At 47.1% G+C, this 17,670-nt stretch overlaps 1 protein-coding gene across 4 annotated transcripts in view; it reads right to left on the minus strand.

The window, feature by feature from the left end:
• Positions 1-10,921, minus strand: part of SS18 (SS18 subunit of BAF chromatin remodeling complex) — a 127,102-nt gene extending 116,181 nt beyond the window's left edge. For 2 of the 4 annotated variants that reach the window (XM_082259403.1, XM_082259405.1), the window contains exon 1: positions 10,720-10,920. In XM_082259403.1, coding sequence (XP_082115529.1) covers positions 10,720-10,788 — 69 coding nt within the window. In that variant the 5' untranslated portion in view covers positions 10,789-10,920. Of the gene's footprint in view, positions 1-10,719 lie in introns of all 4 variants that reach the window. The other 2 variants (XM_082259402.1, XM_082259404.1) reach the window with 2 other exon arrangements.
• Between the last annotated feature and the right edge of the window lie 6,749 nt (positions 10,922-17,670).

Genomic DNA, 17,670 nt, shown 5'->3' on the forward strand with positions numbered 1-17,670 from the left:
GCCCATAGATGGATTCAAATTTGGCCAGTCCTTGCTGAATTGGCCAAATATCGATCCATGTACTGTATAGCCAGCTTTAAAGTGGAACTAAAACCTCTATTGTTTTCAGGTAAGTTGCCATTTTAGCCTCCGTTTGATCTTCAACTGCCACAATGCTGCACATGTGATCAGTTATGACACCAGCCATTTAATGGTTTGACAGTTTGGTCAAGAGCACAACCAATGTGACAGTTACATTCCCGGCACAGGCTGGAATGTAACTTTTTGACTTAAATCGATGGGTTTAGTTCCGCTTTAAGACCTCTAAATTTCTGGTTATAACTAAGACCTCTAAATTTCTGGTTATAGCTCTCCTTTAACCACTTCAATACAGGGCACTGTCCCCCTCTTCCGGCCCAGGCCAATTTTCAGATTTCAGCGATGTCACACTTTGAAGGACAATTAGTCACATAACACTTTACCCAAATAAAGGTTTCCCTTTTTTTGGAGACAGATAGAGCTTTATTTTGGTGGTATTTAATCACCGCTGGATTATTTTATTTTTTGCACAAAAAAAATAAAAAAAGGGACGTTTTTCTTAGTTTCAGTTAAATATTTTCCAAATAAGTACATTTTCTTCACTGATGAGGCTGCAGTCATGATCAGTGTAAACAATGTACTCACTGTGCCATTAGACTTGCAGGTCATCGGCTCTCTTTTCCTCACACGCAGTCTCTGTGTGAGGAAAAGGTTGTTGATAAATGGCAAGTCTGTGACCATTTGTGATTGGCCCTTTACTGTGAACTGTGAGCAACTGTGTTCAAAGGATAAAGCAGTTATAGAGAACGCCCATGGGAGGACGTCCAAAGACATCCTCCCAGAACTGGAGAGCTGTCTTTCGGCTATAGCGGAGTCGGGAAGCAGTTAAAGCAGAGTTCCAGCGGGTTTTTTTTTTTCTTTTTCAAATACCCCGTGATGTTTGGACCTAATGCAATACAAGACAAGATTAGTACTTAAAGTGGAGTTCCACCCGTTTTTTCAACAATACAAAAATTGCTTTTATTCCCCAAATGATCACAGTATTGGTGACTTTTTTTTTTTTCTTGCTCCACTTGCCCTGTTGCTAGGGGTAAGCAATTTTCTGCCTCCTTCGGCGCCGCGGCGAACTATGTCATTTCCGGCGCCGCAGGGGCTCCTGGGAGATGTGTGTCATCATTCCCAGGAGCCGTGGGAAAGAATCATTGCATTTTTTCAAAACCGGAAATGGCGTTTGGTAGGCGGAGCTAAGCACCATGTTGGAGAAGGGAAGACGAATATTGTGTTACCATAACACAGAAGAAGCAGCGGCTGTAGAAGAGTCTACAGTGTACTGCATGTTTAGAAAAGGAATGATGCACTTCTATCCATGAGGACATCAGACAAGCTAAGATTCATCTCAGTGCTGTTATGGGTGTTGTGCTTGTCTGTGTGCTTTGTGAGAGGAGGAGGAGGGGGCAGGCAGGCACGATTAGTGTGTGCAAGGTGAGGTCCTGTGTCTTTCTGTCTGTCTGTTTGTCTCTCTCTCTCTCTCTCTCCCCCTCTGTGTGTGTGTGTGTGTGTGTGTGTGTCTCTCTATCTCTCTCTCTGTCTCTCTCATTGTCTATCTCCCCCTCTGTGTGTGTGTCTCTATCTCTCTCTGTCTGTCTCTCTCTCTCCCCCTCTGTGTGTGTGTGTCTCTCTCTCTCTCTCTCTCTGTCTCTCGCGCTCGCTCTCTCTGTCTCGCTCGCTCTGTCTGTCTCTCTCTCCCTCCGTCTCCCTCTGTCTCGCGCTCTCCCTCTGTCTCGCGCTCTCCCTCTGTCTCGCGCTCTCCCTCTGTCTCGCGCTCTCCCTCTGTCTCGCGCTCCCCCTCTGTCTCGCGCTCTCTCCCCCTCTGTCTCTCTCGCGCTCTCTCTCTCCCCCTCTGTCTCGCGCTCTCTCTCTCCCCCTCTGTCTCGCGCTCTCTCTCTCCCCCTCTGTCTCTCTCACGCTCTCTCTCTCCCCCTCTGTCTCTCTCGCGCTCTCTCTCTCCCCCTCTGTCTCTCTCGCGCTCTCTCTCTCCCCCTCTGTCTCGCTCTGTCTCGCTCTCTCTCTCTCCCTCTCTCTCCCCCTCTGTCTCTCTCGCTCTCTCCCCCCGCGCTCTCTCTCTCGTTCTCTCTTTCTCTCTTTAGATGTATTCTTGTATGCTTATTTTATTGTATTTTTTGATCATATACAGTATATGTAAATAAAATATTTTTATTTTTTGTAAATAAAAAAAATTTAATAAAATTTTAAACATAATAATTGACTCTGTCTCTTTATCTTTCTCTCTCTCGTGGGCGGGAGGTCGGCTGCCCTGGGCGTCTGTAGCTTGGGAGGTGGAGGGGGCGCTACCAGGAGTGTTTCTGCAACTATTAGCTGACAGAAGAGAGCGGGATGTGCTCTCTCTTTCCTCCCCAGCTTCACACTCCTGTTACTGTAGCGCTCATCAGATCGGGACTGTCAGATCGGGATTTCTCCTCTTTCGGCTCCTCCTCATCTTGATATGTCAGAGTGGAGAGGAGCCTAGGAGATGCTGATTGCTAAACCTTTGGCACGGACAGCTGGCGGAAGAGATGCGGCTGCTGTGCTGAAGGGGAAGAAGATCGCGGCTCAGGGATGCCACTGGTTGTCAGATCGGGACTATACAGAGTTTGATTACGTGTCCCCTACACCCCCTACACACATTGTTTGCTTTAAGGAGAGGGGGGTAACAAATACTGTAAAGTCCCGATCTGACATCCAGTGGCATCCCTGAGCCGCAATCTTCCTCCCCTTTCTGCAGCAGCATCTCTCCCGCCAGCTGTCCGTGCAAAGCTTTAGAAATCGGCTTCCCCTAGGCTCCTCCTCCGCTTAGACATATGAAGATGAGAAGGAAGGAGCCTCAGAAGAGGAGAATCACAAATCAATGTGCCGCGCTGTATCTGAGGTCTGCCTGCTGGAGGAAAGCTGCAGCCAAGCCGAGGGAAGGGAGAACTGCACTGGGGACACCAGGGAGGGGGGGAGAGAGGGGAATGAGAGTATTTGTACTAGGAGGGGTGGGGAGAAGATGATTACTTCTAGGTTGGATCAATATAGGGGGGGGGGGGTATTTGTGCTGGGATGGGAAATTTGAGAGGTGATAGGATAACATTTTTTCTAGCAGGGAAATTGGGGAGGGGGGTGCTAGGAGGGGTGATTTGTGCTGGGGGGGAGGATTCGTGCCAGGAGGAGGGATTTGTGCTGTGGGGGGAGAATTTGTGCCAGGAGGGGGGATTTTTGCTGTGGGGATGGAGGGAAGAGGATTTGTACCAGGAGGGGGGATTTGTGCTGTGGAGATTGTGGGGGGGGGGGGGGAGGTTCTGTCTAAGAGGGGGGATTTGTGCTGTAGGAATAAGGGGAAGAGGATTTGTGCTGGGGGGACGGACGGGGGGGGGATTTGTGCTAGGAAGGGGATTTGGGGGGGGGGGGGGTTGTGCTAGAAGAGGTGATGGGGGGATTTGTGCTAGGATGGGGAATTATGGCGCTGTTAGAAATGGGGATGGGGGGAATTTATGCTAGAGGGGAAAATTGGGGGGAGGATTTGTGCTAGGCGGGGGAATGTGGTGGGATGTGCTAGACGGGATATTCGGGGGGTTTGGGATGGGGGGGAAGAGGATTTGTCCTAGGAGGGGGGATTTGTGCAAGAAGGGGAATTTTTTTGGGGGGAGGGGGAGTTTGGGGGAGAGGATTTGTGCTAGTAGGGATAATTGATGGGTATTTCTGCTAGGAGGGGAGGAGGATTTATGCTAGGAGGGGACATTTGGGGGAGGGGAAGATTTGTGCTGGGAGGGGGGGGGGATTTTAAGAGGGGAGAATTTGCGCTTGGAGGGGAAATTTTATGGGGGGGTGCAGTTTGGTGTCTTCGCCCTGGGCGCTGGATGGCCTTGTCCCGGCAATGCTTGCGGGAGATAGAGGATTATGTGCGCCCCCCCTCACGCGGCGCCAAGGTACATTTAAAATTCACGGTGGAATTAAAGGTGAAGGCTCGGTTCACATTTATGCGAGTGCAGGAAGGCTGCGAATTTGCAGCCTGTTCCCGCATCGCACACGCACCCCCGGCAGTTCACACTGCCATATGCGATACGCTGGGGGTGTCAATGTAATCTTAACGACACCCCCAGTTTGATCGCATATCGCAGTGCGATCGTGCAGTTCGCACAGGAGCGGATCGCACAAGTGTGAACCGCTGTGCGATCCGATCCTGATGCGGCTGCAAAAATGCCTCCTGTGCGTCTTTGCTCCGGGTGCGATGCGAATTTAGCCATACAAACTGTATGGATAAACTCGCACCGCACAGCTGATCGCATGTAATGTCGGAGCAGTGCGCTCCGACATTACATGCAAACCCCGCACACGCAGAAGTGTGAACCGGGGCGAAGTGAAAATCTGTTTCGTCAGCTGCAAGTGAAAATTAGCAATACTGTAAAAAATAAATGGATATATAAAAATATTAAAATATATATATATATATATATATATATATATATATATATATATATATATATATATATAGATCTCTATATATATATATATATCTTCTAGATTGTAAGCTCTAACGAGCAGGGCCCTCTGATTCCTCCTGTATTGAATTGTACTGTAACTGTATTGTCTTCCCTCACATTGTAAAGTGCTGCGCAAACTGTTGGCACGATATAAATCCTGTATAATAGTAATAATATATGATACAGGTATGTTTAACATAAACAAAGTTAGCCACAGTAACAATGTATTAGACATTCATGTGATTTCAATTCTCACCAGAGACCAGCACAGCAGTAGCTGTGTTGCCATAACAACAGGGTGGGACCTTCCTTTGGAGGTGCATGCTGGGTAACCAGCAGCACCTATTGTAGGAAGTAGTAACATGTGGGCTTCACACGCCCACAATTAAGATGGGAGCCCCCTGCTGAGGAAAAATCAAGGTTAGTTTATGAAGAATGTCATTTATAAAACATTATTTCCTTTAAGTAGATAGGAAAACAATTACATTTAGCCAATGCTGTGATCATTTGGGGAATAAAAGCAATTTTTATAATGTTGGAAAAACGGGTGGAACTCCACTTTAATGTAGGTTTTTCAAATGTTTATTTTTTTGGAAACAGTTTATTGTTCCCTCTGAGTGGGTACCCATCTTCAGTGTGGGCATGTGAAGCCCACTGGTATCTCCTTCCAGGATAGGGTGCTGCTGACTACCCAGCATGCACCTCCTGATCTCATGCATTTGCATAAACTACAAAGCAGGGTGCACTCGTTGTTGCCTTGCATTGCGTCATTTCCTGGTTGTAACGCAATACTACCATTGACTCCTGGGATTGATGAAACTCATATCCCAGGAGCCAATGCGCAGCCGGAAAGGACGTACCTCGTCGCGGCAAGGTAAACCAGAAGAGTAAATATAAAACAGACTACAGAAAAAAGTAATAGACTTTAGGTGGGTGTAAACAGTTTCATATACCCAGAGGCGACCGCCTCAGGACAAACACAGAGATGAAAAATGCTCCTACACAAGTTGTACCTATTTATCTGCAGTCTTCTCTTCATCCCTTCAAAGTCCAGAGTTTATAAAGCTTGTGTAAACAGGGAGCAGAGAGCTGAAAGAGGAGCTCCAGGCTCTGTCAAAACAAAATTAAAAGTCAGCAGCTACAAATCCTTTAGCTGCTAACTTTTAATAGAAGGACACTGATCTGTCCAGGGATCTCGCGGTGTCTTCACCCGAGCTGATTTTTCCATCAGCTCCCGCGTGCTGCAGCTGCCTTTTTGGGTAAGGGAAACCAGCAGAGAAGCATTGCAGCTTCACAGCCAGTTCCCTACTGTGCATGCGCCAAGTGCACTGCGCTTTGTGAATGGCCCGGTGGTGGGAGAAGGAGGAGGGGCTGAACTTCCAGGTGACTGATCTGCGGCGCAATCACCCAGAAGTGGGAGGAGGTACCAGTCAAAACCAGGTACCGGGTCCCCACAGAAAGGAGCCAAAATGTGGCAGCGAAGGGGGAAGTGTCAAGTAGGTGGAGCTTCCCCTTTTGGGCGGAGCTCTGCTTGAAGTTACACTCTGCTGAGCTCAGTGAGGAGAGCTCTAAAAGCTGATTGGCGGGAAGGCACACGCCCCCTTTCACACAGCACACAGAAACAGAGCGGAGGCTGAAATCAGATGGAGCTCCCTCCCCTGTAACAATTTTTCTCTTGGTGTCAGGAAAACTTATCAGAAGTTATTCATGTTGATAGCAGAACAAAGCAGCAGACAAAAGCGACACTTATGCCTCGTACACACGTACCGATCGTCGGCCGACCTTTGTCCAGGGCTGTCCTGTCCGCTTAAAACTGCAAAAGACTGCACACGAATTTTGTCGGCCAACAACAGCCGACTGCAGAAGTGATGTCATGTGATGGTTAACTTTCCTTGTCTTTTTTCTTCTCTGAGCATGCCCAGTCTTGCAAATCTGCTGATTGTCGGCCGAATTCTGTACTGACTGGCGAACAATCGGCCGTTCTGGTGTCGGCCAACAAAAATTTTAATGCCTGCACAACAGATTCTATTCGGCCGAAAATGCGCTGTCGGAAGCATCATACTAACAAGCCTACAATCGGCCGATCGGTCGTCGGCCGAATATTTACGGCCGACGATCGGTACGTGTGTACGGGGCTTTAGTGCTCTGGATTGGGACAAGTACACACTATAGAGGGATATGCTTTGTTCACATTTCATGTTTTAGGTATAGAACCACTTTATGCAATTCTCCTCTCCCACATTACCCCCATCCCATGTACAGAGCACACTCTAAGGTCCCATTCACACTGCCATTAAAAGAATAAATTTGAAACGCATTTTTAATGCTTCTCGAAAACCTTGTAAAACAGTCTCTATTAGATTATATGGACAGCACACAGAGCCATCCACAAAAACATGAAGCGTCTAATGAATCGGTGGTCACACACAGGTTCAAGAGTCTTAGGACTGTTAAACCTCTCTTTTTTTTTTTTTGTCTTGTATGAACTCGCTGGACCAAAGAAAGGTTTTTGTACTATACTACACTTTTATGTTGATTTTAAAAAATTCCAATTAAAAACCATTGGAAAAGAAAACATGAAGCGTCTGTCGCATCGCGTTGCTGTGCTTCGTAAATGAAGCTCCATGTCTAGTTTGGAAGGAGCGGAAGATACTGAACTCCTTCCATTTAAAGCGGAGTGCCACCCAAAGGTGGAACTTCTGCTTTAACCACTTCTCGACCAGGCCATTTTTTGCGATTCGGCACTGCGTTACTTTGACATGTTCGCAGTCATGCAGGGCTGTACCCAAATAAAATTGATCTTTTTTCCCCACAAATAGAGCTTTATTTTGGTGGTATTTGATCACCTCTGCGATTTTTATTTGTTGCGCTATAAACAATAAAAGAGCGTCAATTTTGAAGAAAAAAAATATATATATTTTTCACATTCTGCTATATGTAAAAATCAAACGTTTTCATCATTTTAGGCCAATTTGTATTCTGCTACATATTTTTGGAAAACAAAATCCCAATAAGCGTATTTTGATTGGTTTGCGCAAAATTTATCGCGTCTACTAACTAGGGGAAAGATTTGTCATTTTTTTTTTTTTTACTAGTAATGGCGGCGATCAACGATTTTTAGAGGGACTGCAACGTTGAGGCAGACAGATCGGACCCCTGACATTTTGGGGGGGGGGGGGGGGGGGGACCAGTGACATAACTACAGTAACCAGGGCTAAAAATATGCACGGTTACTGTAATAATGACACTGGCAGGGAAGGGGTTAACTCAGGGGTGATCAAAGGGTTAAGTGTATGCCTAGGGGGTGTTTTCTAACAGAGGGGGATGGGCTTGTGGAATCAACACAGAGACCTGTGATCCTAAATAGGAGGAACACGCTTGGAAAACGCCTGGACTTAACCGCTTGCCGACTGCTCACAGTATATTTACTGCGGCAGTCAGCCCCTCACAGGCAGAGCGACATAGGTCTACGTCGCTAGCCTGTGAGGCTCTGGGGAGCGAGCGCCGCCGGAGGTGCACTCCCCCCCCCCCCGCACGTGTGACCAGCGATCTTCGGGGGAAGAGGGAGAAAGGCAGGCGGCTAGTGTAAACAAACCACCTGTCATTCTCCCCTGTGTAGAAACAATGATCATACAGTTCTACTATGTAGGAACATTGATCACTGTTCCTACAGCTCAAGCCACAGCCAATCACAGTTAGAAGCACGCCCCTAGGAACACACACAGCCCCTCCCTCTCAAATAAAGTTAACCCCTTCACTACCAGTGTATTTTTACAGTAACAGTGCATATATATATATATATATATATATATATATATATATATATATATATATATATAGCATTGATTACTGTAGTAATGTCACTGGTAACCCCAAAAGTGTCAAAAATGTCAGTTAAGGGTCCGATCTGTCCGCCGCAATGTCGCAAAAAAAAAAAAAAAGACAAAAAATCTTTCCCTTTGTTAGTAAACGCGATAACTTTTGCGCAAACCAATCAAAATACGCTTATGCGATTTTTTTTTTACCAAACATATGTAGCATAAAACAAATTGGCCGAAAATGTTAGATTTTGATTTTTACATTTTTTTTAGGGGGAATTTCATATAAAAAAAAAAAGTAAAAAATATTGTTATTTTTGCAAAATTGACGCTCTTTTTTTGTTTATAGCGCATGATCAAAAAAAAAAAAAAAAAAGGTACAGCGTCGCACGACCGCGCAATTGTCCGTTAAAGTCACGCAGTGCCGAATTGCAAAATACCCTCTGGTCAGGAAGGGGGTAAAATCTTCCGGGGCTTAAGTGGTTAATATATTGCAGGTGAAAACCAAAATGTCGGGGGATTATGCTTAATGAGAAGTTGGCCAGTATTCGTTTGGATAGGCAACATAGATTTGACCGCGTGTGGAGTCCCTGGATATAGAGTATTTGCAGGCTCCGTAGTTGCAGCTGGGTGGCTTGGGGTCCGGCGCGGGGGACATGTATGTGATTACTTTACTTTGTTTTCCATTGCTTTTGTCCTGGCCTCTTTTTCTTTCTTACTCTTTTCCTTTTCTTCTGTTCCTTCCTTTCTTTTCTTGTTCTCTCCCTTTCTCTGCCCATAGTGGTGTGGGCTATTCTCCTTTTCTTTTCTGTTTATTTGCTCTTTTGGGGGTCTGGCTGCAGGAGAGGCATTGTTTGCTCTGACATCGGGGCTCTGGTTTGGGTTTCCTGCTATGGGTCTGGGTCGTTATATATTATTTGGCCATGGATGGGAGCCCATTGGTTTTCTCTTCTGGGGGAGGAGGGTTGGGGGGGCCTCGCCCTTTCGTGGACACAGTTTGTGCCCATTCGGGGTGTCTGGGGCGGGGCCCCTACTGGCCGGTCTGATAGTGGGCTCTGGACTCTAGATGTACCTCCTTTTGAGGAGCCTCAGTTTTGGGACTCGTATCTTGCTGTTTAACTTTTTATTATTGACTTCCTAGCTGCCAATAATGTTAGGAGTCATGTTCTGATATACACTGTCCTGGTGTGGGGTACTTTTCTGTATGCTACCCCCCCCCCTTTTCTATATTTTATGTTTTACTATTGTACGGTTTTGTTTAAACTCAATAAAAAAACTATTGAATACTAAAATAGGAGGAACACATGCGCTCTGTGCTGATTCCTGAGAGAACAACGGTCTGCTGTGTTTACAACAGACCGCTATTCTCTCTTCACATGGAGCAATCACTGATGTGCCCAGGGGCAATCATGGCCGCCAGCCTTGTAAAGCAGCTTCCCCGCTGGCTAATGGGGGGGGGGGGCGCTTGTGCCCCCAGGATCGCTCCCATGGATCACCATACAAGTACGTTGCTTTGCGCAGTCAAGCAAGCCTGCCGCAGTATTTATGCGGCGGGAGTTTGGCAGCGGTTAAGGGCTCCTTTGGCAGGTCATTTTTTTTTGGGGGGGGGCAGGTACCCGCTCCCACTTCCGCTCAGGCTGCTCAAGTGGAAGTTCTCCTATCCCCCCTCCCTCTCTGCAAACTTTTGGGACACGTCGTAGGTCCAAGAAGATTGCCAGGCCATTCTTGACGCGCAGCGCAACTCGCGCATGCGCAGTGCACACCCAGCTCTGAAGCCGCATGCTTTCACAACTAGTGATGCCAGCACCACAGAGGGGGAGGAGGGATTTGGGTCGCTGGATCGTGGGGCAGAGTCTTTAATAAACACAAAAACGGCTGGAACTCCGCTTTAAGTCTATGGTAACACCATGAAATGCGTCGGCACACATTTGCGGTGCATTAGGCCCCGTTCACAAATGTAAAAGAGGAGAGGTATCTGGGAGCCTTTTTTAATGTACAATAATGCTATAGTCAGGTTTGTTCAGTGTTTTGAGCAAGTATGAAGAAGTCTGCGGAGGGCAGGATCAGGGGGTGAGGATGATGGACCCCCCCAATGTACACCACCCTGGAGGTTGGAGCCCCGGCCTGTTCTGCCAGTGTGGGGCCCCTCTGTAGCCCTGTCTATGCAGGGTTGTTCTGAGATGTCATTGTTCTCCAGAGATAAATAAAGCTGGGATATCCACTCACAGGATAAACCTACACGCTCAGCTGAACCCATCCCCCTCTGTTCATGCCTCCTCTCTATCCTCACGTCCCATTAGCCGTCAGTGTGGCCACAACACCCTCCTCCCACTGATAACAATCGTCCCTCCTTTGTGTCTCACCTTCTGGATGGCAGCCGGGGTTATCTCCCCCTTCCCCCGCTGCCGGGGAGCTGCAAAGGCCACGGACATGTCACCGCAGAGGCCGAGCACCGCAAACACCTACACACCGAGCGGACACAACACCGGAGAAACAACGGCTGGAGCGGAGCTACCTTCCCCGCGCTGAGATACTGCCAGACTCCCGGACTGTACCACGTTCAACAATAACGAGGGGAGGAGGGTTACACTTCCAGCTCCCGCCTCAGTTATTCGTAACTCGTCTAAGGGAGTTCACTAACCCTTATTTAGAACACCGCAATATGAGCGGCCCGGGGTGTCTCATAGGGGATATTTTAGCTGTAAGAGTTAGCAAATCCATACATAAAAATTAATACACCCCTCTGACGTCACTTGGGTCAGGTCCGGTCATCCCAGAATCCATTGAGGCATGAGTAACGCGCACTTGGTACGGTCCCAGGGAGGGGAGTACGGGTATTATTCAATCAATGCGCCTTTTCCTCTCTTCTTAGTTGAATGACGTGTTTTGATAACAGAACTGTACAGTGTTGTTATGTAGCCTGAGACTGGCTTTATTTGTCCCCGCAAGGAGTGAAGAAACGGTACGGCGATTGGATCTGATAGCGAGATTGGGTTGTGCTCTGTAGTGTTTTATAGAACAATTCCGGGTGATAAATGAGAGCGTGTGACCGCAGTTCCCTCAGATATCTATGACCATGAAACCACTGGACTATTGTGTGCTGGACACTAAAGACCGCACACCCCCGTGTGTTCAGTGACCAATGGTCCAGCCCAAATGTAATCGCCAACATTTGTCTTCATATCATGGGCGGAAAATGTCTCCGGAAAAATGGCCGCCGCAGTATAAAAAGTGCTGATCAGGGGGACGGAGACAATTTGCGAAAGACTGTCAGTAGAGGATGCTTTGTGGTCCAGTGTATAACTCGCGAACTGTCTTCACGTGACCTGAGCACCACGTGGTTAAAAGTTAATGTGCTGGAGCGCACGTTGTGTGTGGGAATTATATATATATATATACAGGGACATATCATAAAATTTGCATCACACGTCATTAAATTCAAAAAGTGAAACTCATATGTTATATAGATGAGTTACACATGTATTTCAAGCATTTCTTTATTTTTATTTTCATGATTATGGCTTACAGCTAGTGAAAACCCAAAATTCAATATCTCAGAAAAACGGAAAATTGTATCATACTTACCATAATTTTCCTTTCCTGGTGCCTATCCATAGCAGCATACCTGTGATAGATCTCCACCTTCAGGACTAGTAAATAGCTTAACCACTTAAGCCCCGGAAGATTTTACCCCCTTCCTGACCAGGGTTTTTTTTGCGATTTTTACTGCGTGACTTTAACGGACAATTGCGCGGTCGTGCGACGCTGTACCTAAACGAATTTGACATCCTTTTTTTCCCACAAACAGAGCTTTCTTTTGGTGGTATTTGATCACCTGTGCGATTTTTACTTTTTTGCGATATACAGTGGGTACGGAAAGTATTCAGACCCCCTTAAATTTTCCACTCTTTGTTATATTGCAGCCATTTGCTAAAATCATTTAAGTTCATTTTTCTTCCTCATGAATGTACACATAGCACCCCATACTGATAGAAAAACACAGAATTGTTGACATTGTTGCAGATTTATTAAAAAAGAAAAACTGAAATATCACATGGTCCCAGTGGCGTAGCAATAGGGGGGGCGGGGGGGCGGTCCGCCCCGGGTGCCACACATTAGGGGGGTGTCAGTGTGTCAGGGAAGATCAGGGTGACACCCGGGGCCGGTTACAGGACACCGGCCGCCAGACTGCTTCCACCGCGGAGGAGGAGGAACTGTTTAAAGCAGAGAGGATGTGAGAGACTCACTGTCACTCCCGAGCCCTGAATACACAGCGATCGGCGCTGCCGCAGTTTACTATGCTGGTTAATGAGAAGGCGATTGGTTGCTAGGACCGCCTATCAACCAATCACCTGCTCATTAACCAGCATAGTAACTTCTGCAGTTCGCGCCGATCGCTGTGTATTCAGGGCTCGGGAGTGACAGTGAGTCTCTCACGTCCTCTCTGCTTTAAACAGTTCCTCCTCCTCCGCTCTCCTCCTAAAAAGGTAGGGGGGGCGGGGGGGCTTTGTATTGTAAAGGGGTTATTTTGAGGGGGGGGGGCTTTGTATTGTAAAGGGGTTATTTTGAGGGGGGGGCGGGGGGGTTTTGTATTGTAAAGGGATTATTTTGAGGGGGGGCGGGGGGGCTTTGTATTGTAAAGGGGTTATTTTGAGGGGGGGGGCTTTGTATTGTAAAGGGGTTATTTTGAGGGGGGGCTTTGTATTGTAAAGGGGTTATTTTGAGGGGGGGCGGGGGGCTTTGTATTGTAAAGGGGTTATTTTGAGGGGGGGTGACTTTGTATTGTAAAGGGGTTCTTTTTTTGGGGGGGTGGCTTTGTATTGTATAGGGGTTGTATGGGGGCGGGCTTTGTATTGTATAGGGGTTCTATGGGGGGGGGCTTTGTATTGTATAGGGGTTCTATGGGGGGGGGCTTTGTATTGTATAGGGGTTCTATGGGGGGATTTATTGTAGAGGGGTTCTATTGGTGGGGGCTTTGTATTGTAAAGGGGTTATATTGGGGGGCTGTGTAATGTAAAGGGTTGTATGGGGGATGGGGCTGTGTAATGTAAAGGGTTCCAATGGGGGGCTGTGTAATGTAAAGGGGTCCAGGGGTAAGGGGGCAGTGTACTGTAAAGGGGTCCAGGGGTAAGGGGGCAGTGTAATGTAAAGGGGTCCAGGGGTACAGGGGCTGTGTAATGTCAAGGGGTCCAGAGGTAAGGGGGCAGTGTAATGTAAAGGGGTCCAGGGGTACAGGGGCTGTGTAATGTAAAGGGGTCCAGGGGTAAGGGGGCTGTGTAATGTAAAGGGGTCCAGGGGTAAGGGGGCTGTGTAATGTACAGGGGCTGTGTAATGTAAAGGGGTCCAGGGGTAAGGGGGCTGTGTAATGTAAAGGGGTCCAGGGGTAAGGGGGCTGTGTAATGTACAGGGGCTGTGTAATGTAAAGGGGTCCAGAGGTAAGGGGGCTGTGTAATGTAAAGGGGTCCAGGGGTAAGGGGGCTGTGTAATGTAAAGGGGTCCAGGGGCTGTGTAATGTAAAGGGGTCCAGGGGTACGGGGGCTGTGTAATGTAAAGGGGTCCAGGGGTAAGGGTTCTGTGTAATGTAAAAGGGGGTCTCCATACATTTTACACATGACACGTCAATGTTCGTTGCCTGGGGGGGGGGTGCTAGATATAGGATCCGCCCCGGGTGCCAAATGCTCTAGGTACGCCCCTGCATGGTCCTAAGTATTCAAACCCTTTGCTGTGACACTCATATATTTAACTCAGGTGCTTTCCATTTCTTCTGATCATCCTTGAGATGGTTCTACACCTTCATTTGAGTCCAGCTGTGTTTGATTATACTGATTGGACTTGATTAGGAAAGCCACACACCTGTCTATATAAGACCTTCCAGATCACAATGCATGTCAGAGCAAATGAGAATCATGAGGTCAAAAGGAACTGCCTGAAGAGCTCAGAGACAGAATTGTGGCAAGGCACAGATCTGGCCAAGGTTACAAAAAGATTTCTGCTGCACTTAAGGTTTATAAGAGCACAGTGGCCTCCATAATCCTCAAATGGAAGACGTTTGGGAGGACCAGAACCCTTCCTAGAGCTGGCCGTCCGGCCAAACTGAGCTATCGGGGGAGAAGAGCCTTGGTGAGAGAGGTAAAGAAGAACCCAAAGATCACTGTGGCTGAGCTCCAGAGATGCAGTCAGGAGATGGGAGAAAGTTGTAGAAAGTCAACCATCACTGTAGCCCTCCACCAGTCGGGGCTTTATGGCAGAGTGGCCCGACAGAAGCCTCTCCTCAGTGTAAGACACATGAAAGCCCATATGGAGTTTGCTAAAAAACACCTGAAGGACTCCAAGATGGTGAGAAATAAGATTCTCTGGTCTGATGAGACCAAAATAGACCTTTTTGGCCTTAATTCTAAGCGGTATGTGTGGAGAAAACCAGGCACTGCTCATCACCTGTCCAATACAGTCCCAACAGTGAAGCATGGTGGTGGCAGCATCATGCTGTGGGGGTGTTTTTCAGCTGCAGGGACAGGACGACTGGTTGCAATCGAGGGAAAGATGTATACTGCCAAGTACAGTGATATCCTGGACAAAAACCTTCTCCAGAGTGCTCTGGACCTCAGACTGGGCCGAAGGTTTACCTTCCAACAAGACAATGACCCTAAGCACACAGCTAAAATAACAAAGGAGTGGCTTCACAACAACTCCGTGACTGTTCTTGAATGGCCCAGCCAGAGCCCTGACTTAAACCCAATTGAGCATCTCTGGAGAGACCTAAAAATGGCTGTCCACCAACGTTTACCATCCAACCTGACAGAACTGGAGAGGATCTGCAAGGAGGAATGGCAGAGGATCCCCAAATCCAGGTGTGAAAGATTTGTTGCATCTTTCCCAAAAAGACTCCTGGCTGTATTAGATCAAAAGGGGGCTTCTACTAAATACTGAGCAAAGGGTCTGAATACTAAGGACCATGTGATATTTCAGTTTTTCTTTTTTAATAAATCTGCAACAATGTCAACAATTCTGTGTTTTTCTGTCAGTATGGGGTGCTATGTGTACATTCATGAGGAAGAAGAATGAACCTAAATGATTTTAGCAAATGGCTGCAATATAACAAAGAGTGAAAAATTTAAGGGGGTCTGAATACTTTCCGTACCCACTGTAAACAAAAAAAGAGGGTACATTTTGCAAAAACAACAATATTTTTCACATTTTTTTATATGAAATTCCCCCCCAAAAAATGTAAAAATCAACATTTTTTAACATTTTTGGCCAATTTGTTTTCTGCTACATATGTTTGGTAAAAAAAAATCGCAAAAAGCGTATTTTGATTGGTTTGCGCAAAAGTTATTGCGTTTACTAACAAAGGGAAAGATTTTTGTCATTTTTGGTGGTTTTTTTTTTAACGCGTAATGGCGGCGATCTGCGATTTTTGTTTTGCGGTACTGCGACATTGCGGCGGACAGATCGGACCCTTGACTGACACTTTTGGGGTTACCAGTGACATTACTGCAGTAATCAGTGCTATACATATGCACTGTTACTGCAAAATGACACTGGTAGTGAAGGGGTTAACTTTATTTGAGAGGGAGGGGTGGTGTGTGTCCCTAGGGGCGTGATTCTTACTGTGATTGGCTGTGGCTTGAAGTGTAGGAACAGTGATCAACGGTCCTACATAGTAGAACCGTATGATCACTATTTCTACACAGGGGAGAATGACAGGCGGCTTGTTTACATCAGACGCCTGACTTTCTCCCTCTGCACTGACAATCGACGAGTGACCGGCGGACATCAGGTCCGCCGGTCACACGCACGGACTTGCTGGGGAACGAGCCGGGGCGGGAGCGTGCCTCCGCGGGCGCGCGCACGCCCCCTATTGGCTCCCAAGCAAGTGACAGGCTAGTGACGTATATATTCGTCACTTTGCCTGGCCGGGGCTGACTGCCGACGTATATCGTCGTGCGGCGGTCGGCAGCCGGTTAAAAGAAAGACGCCCCCTACTCCCAACATTCTCCTGTGATATAGAATAGAGAGGGAGGGAGCGTATGCTGTTATGGAGGCACCAGGAAAAGGAAAATTACGGTAAGTATGATACAATTTTCTGTTTTTCCTGGTGCCTCCATGGCAGCATACCTGTGATAAATAACTAGCTGAAAAAAGGGTGGGTAGATGCTAAAACACAAAGAAATGTTTTTTTTTTTTTTGTTTTTTTTTTATTTAGATGAAGAAAGGGCTTCCCGCATTGCCCTTCCTTCAAATTCTAAAGTGGTGAGCGTTCCAGGGTCAACTCTATAATGTTTTATAAATGTGTGCTGAGACAACCATGTGGCACCCCTGCAGATGGTATCCAGGGAGACGTTCGCTCTGGCTGCCCAGAAATTGATCTCGTTGAATGAACCTTTACCTGCTTCGGAGGAACCATGCATTTAGCCCTGTACACTTTATGTATTAGTTTGACAATCCAGGATGCAGGCGTCCTGCTAGAGGCTTCCTTCCCTTAGTTTTTTCTCCATGGGATAACAAAACAGCCTGTTAGATGATCTAAATTTTTCTGTAGCTTTGAGATACTTCTTGAGGACTTTTGCTATGTCCAAGCTTGGGTCTATTTCTGACTGGGGAAAAAAACTGGCAAGGCCCATGGTTCCCTGAGGTGACTTGCAGTAGCGATTTTAGGGATGAAACCTTGAATAGGTCGCAGTTCCACTCTGTCTGGAAAGAAAGAAACGTGATCCTCTCCGATTCCCAGGGCTTGCAAGTCCGATATCCTATATATGCCATTTTTAAGGATAAGTTCTAAAATCGATATTTGTTCCATAGAAGCAAAAGGATGTTCCGCCAAGGCTTCCAGGATTAGAGTTGGGTCACATTTTAGAAAGGTGCGTCTGACTGGAGGGTGTGACTTTAACACCCCTCTAAGGAACGTAACTACAAGAGGGTTGACTGGCCATCTTGAATTTGTTGCTGCTGATAATGCGGCCACCTGGACCTTTAATGAACTGAGACCAAGGCCTAGGCCTCGGTCAAGTCCGGTCTGTAGGAACCCCAAAATATTGGAGACTGAAGGTGAGAATCGATCAAAAATCTTTTTTTTTTTTTCCCACCCGCAAAGGTTTGGAATTTTTCCCAGACTCTTGAGTAGATGGAGTTTGTGGATGGTTTCCTTGTTTGAAGGAGTGTCGAAATGACGTCCGGGGAACAGCCTAAGGCTTCAAACCTCCGCCACCTAATTTCCACACCCATAGATCCAGATTATGCAGGTTTGGATGAGAGACTCTGCCCTGCTGTAGAAGTTGAGGGAACAGGGGAAGTGTTAGAGGTGTGCTCACAGACAG

The sequence above is a fragment of the Pelophylax lessonae genome, assembly GCF_965119305.1.
Source record: "Pelophylax lessonae genome assembly, chromosome: 5".
NCBI classification, from domain to species: domain Eukaryota; kingdom Metazoa; phylum Chordata; class Amphibia; order Anura; family Ranidae; genus Pelophylax; species Pelophylax lessonae.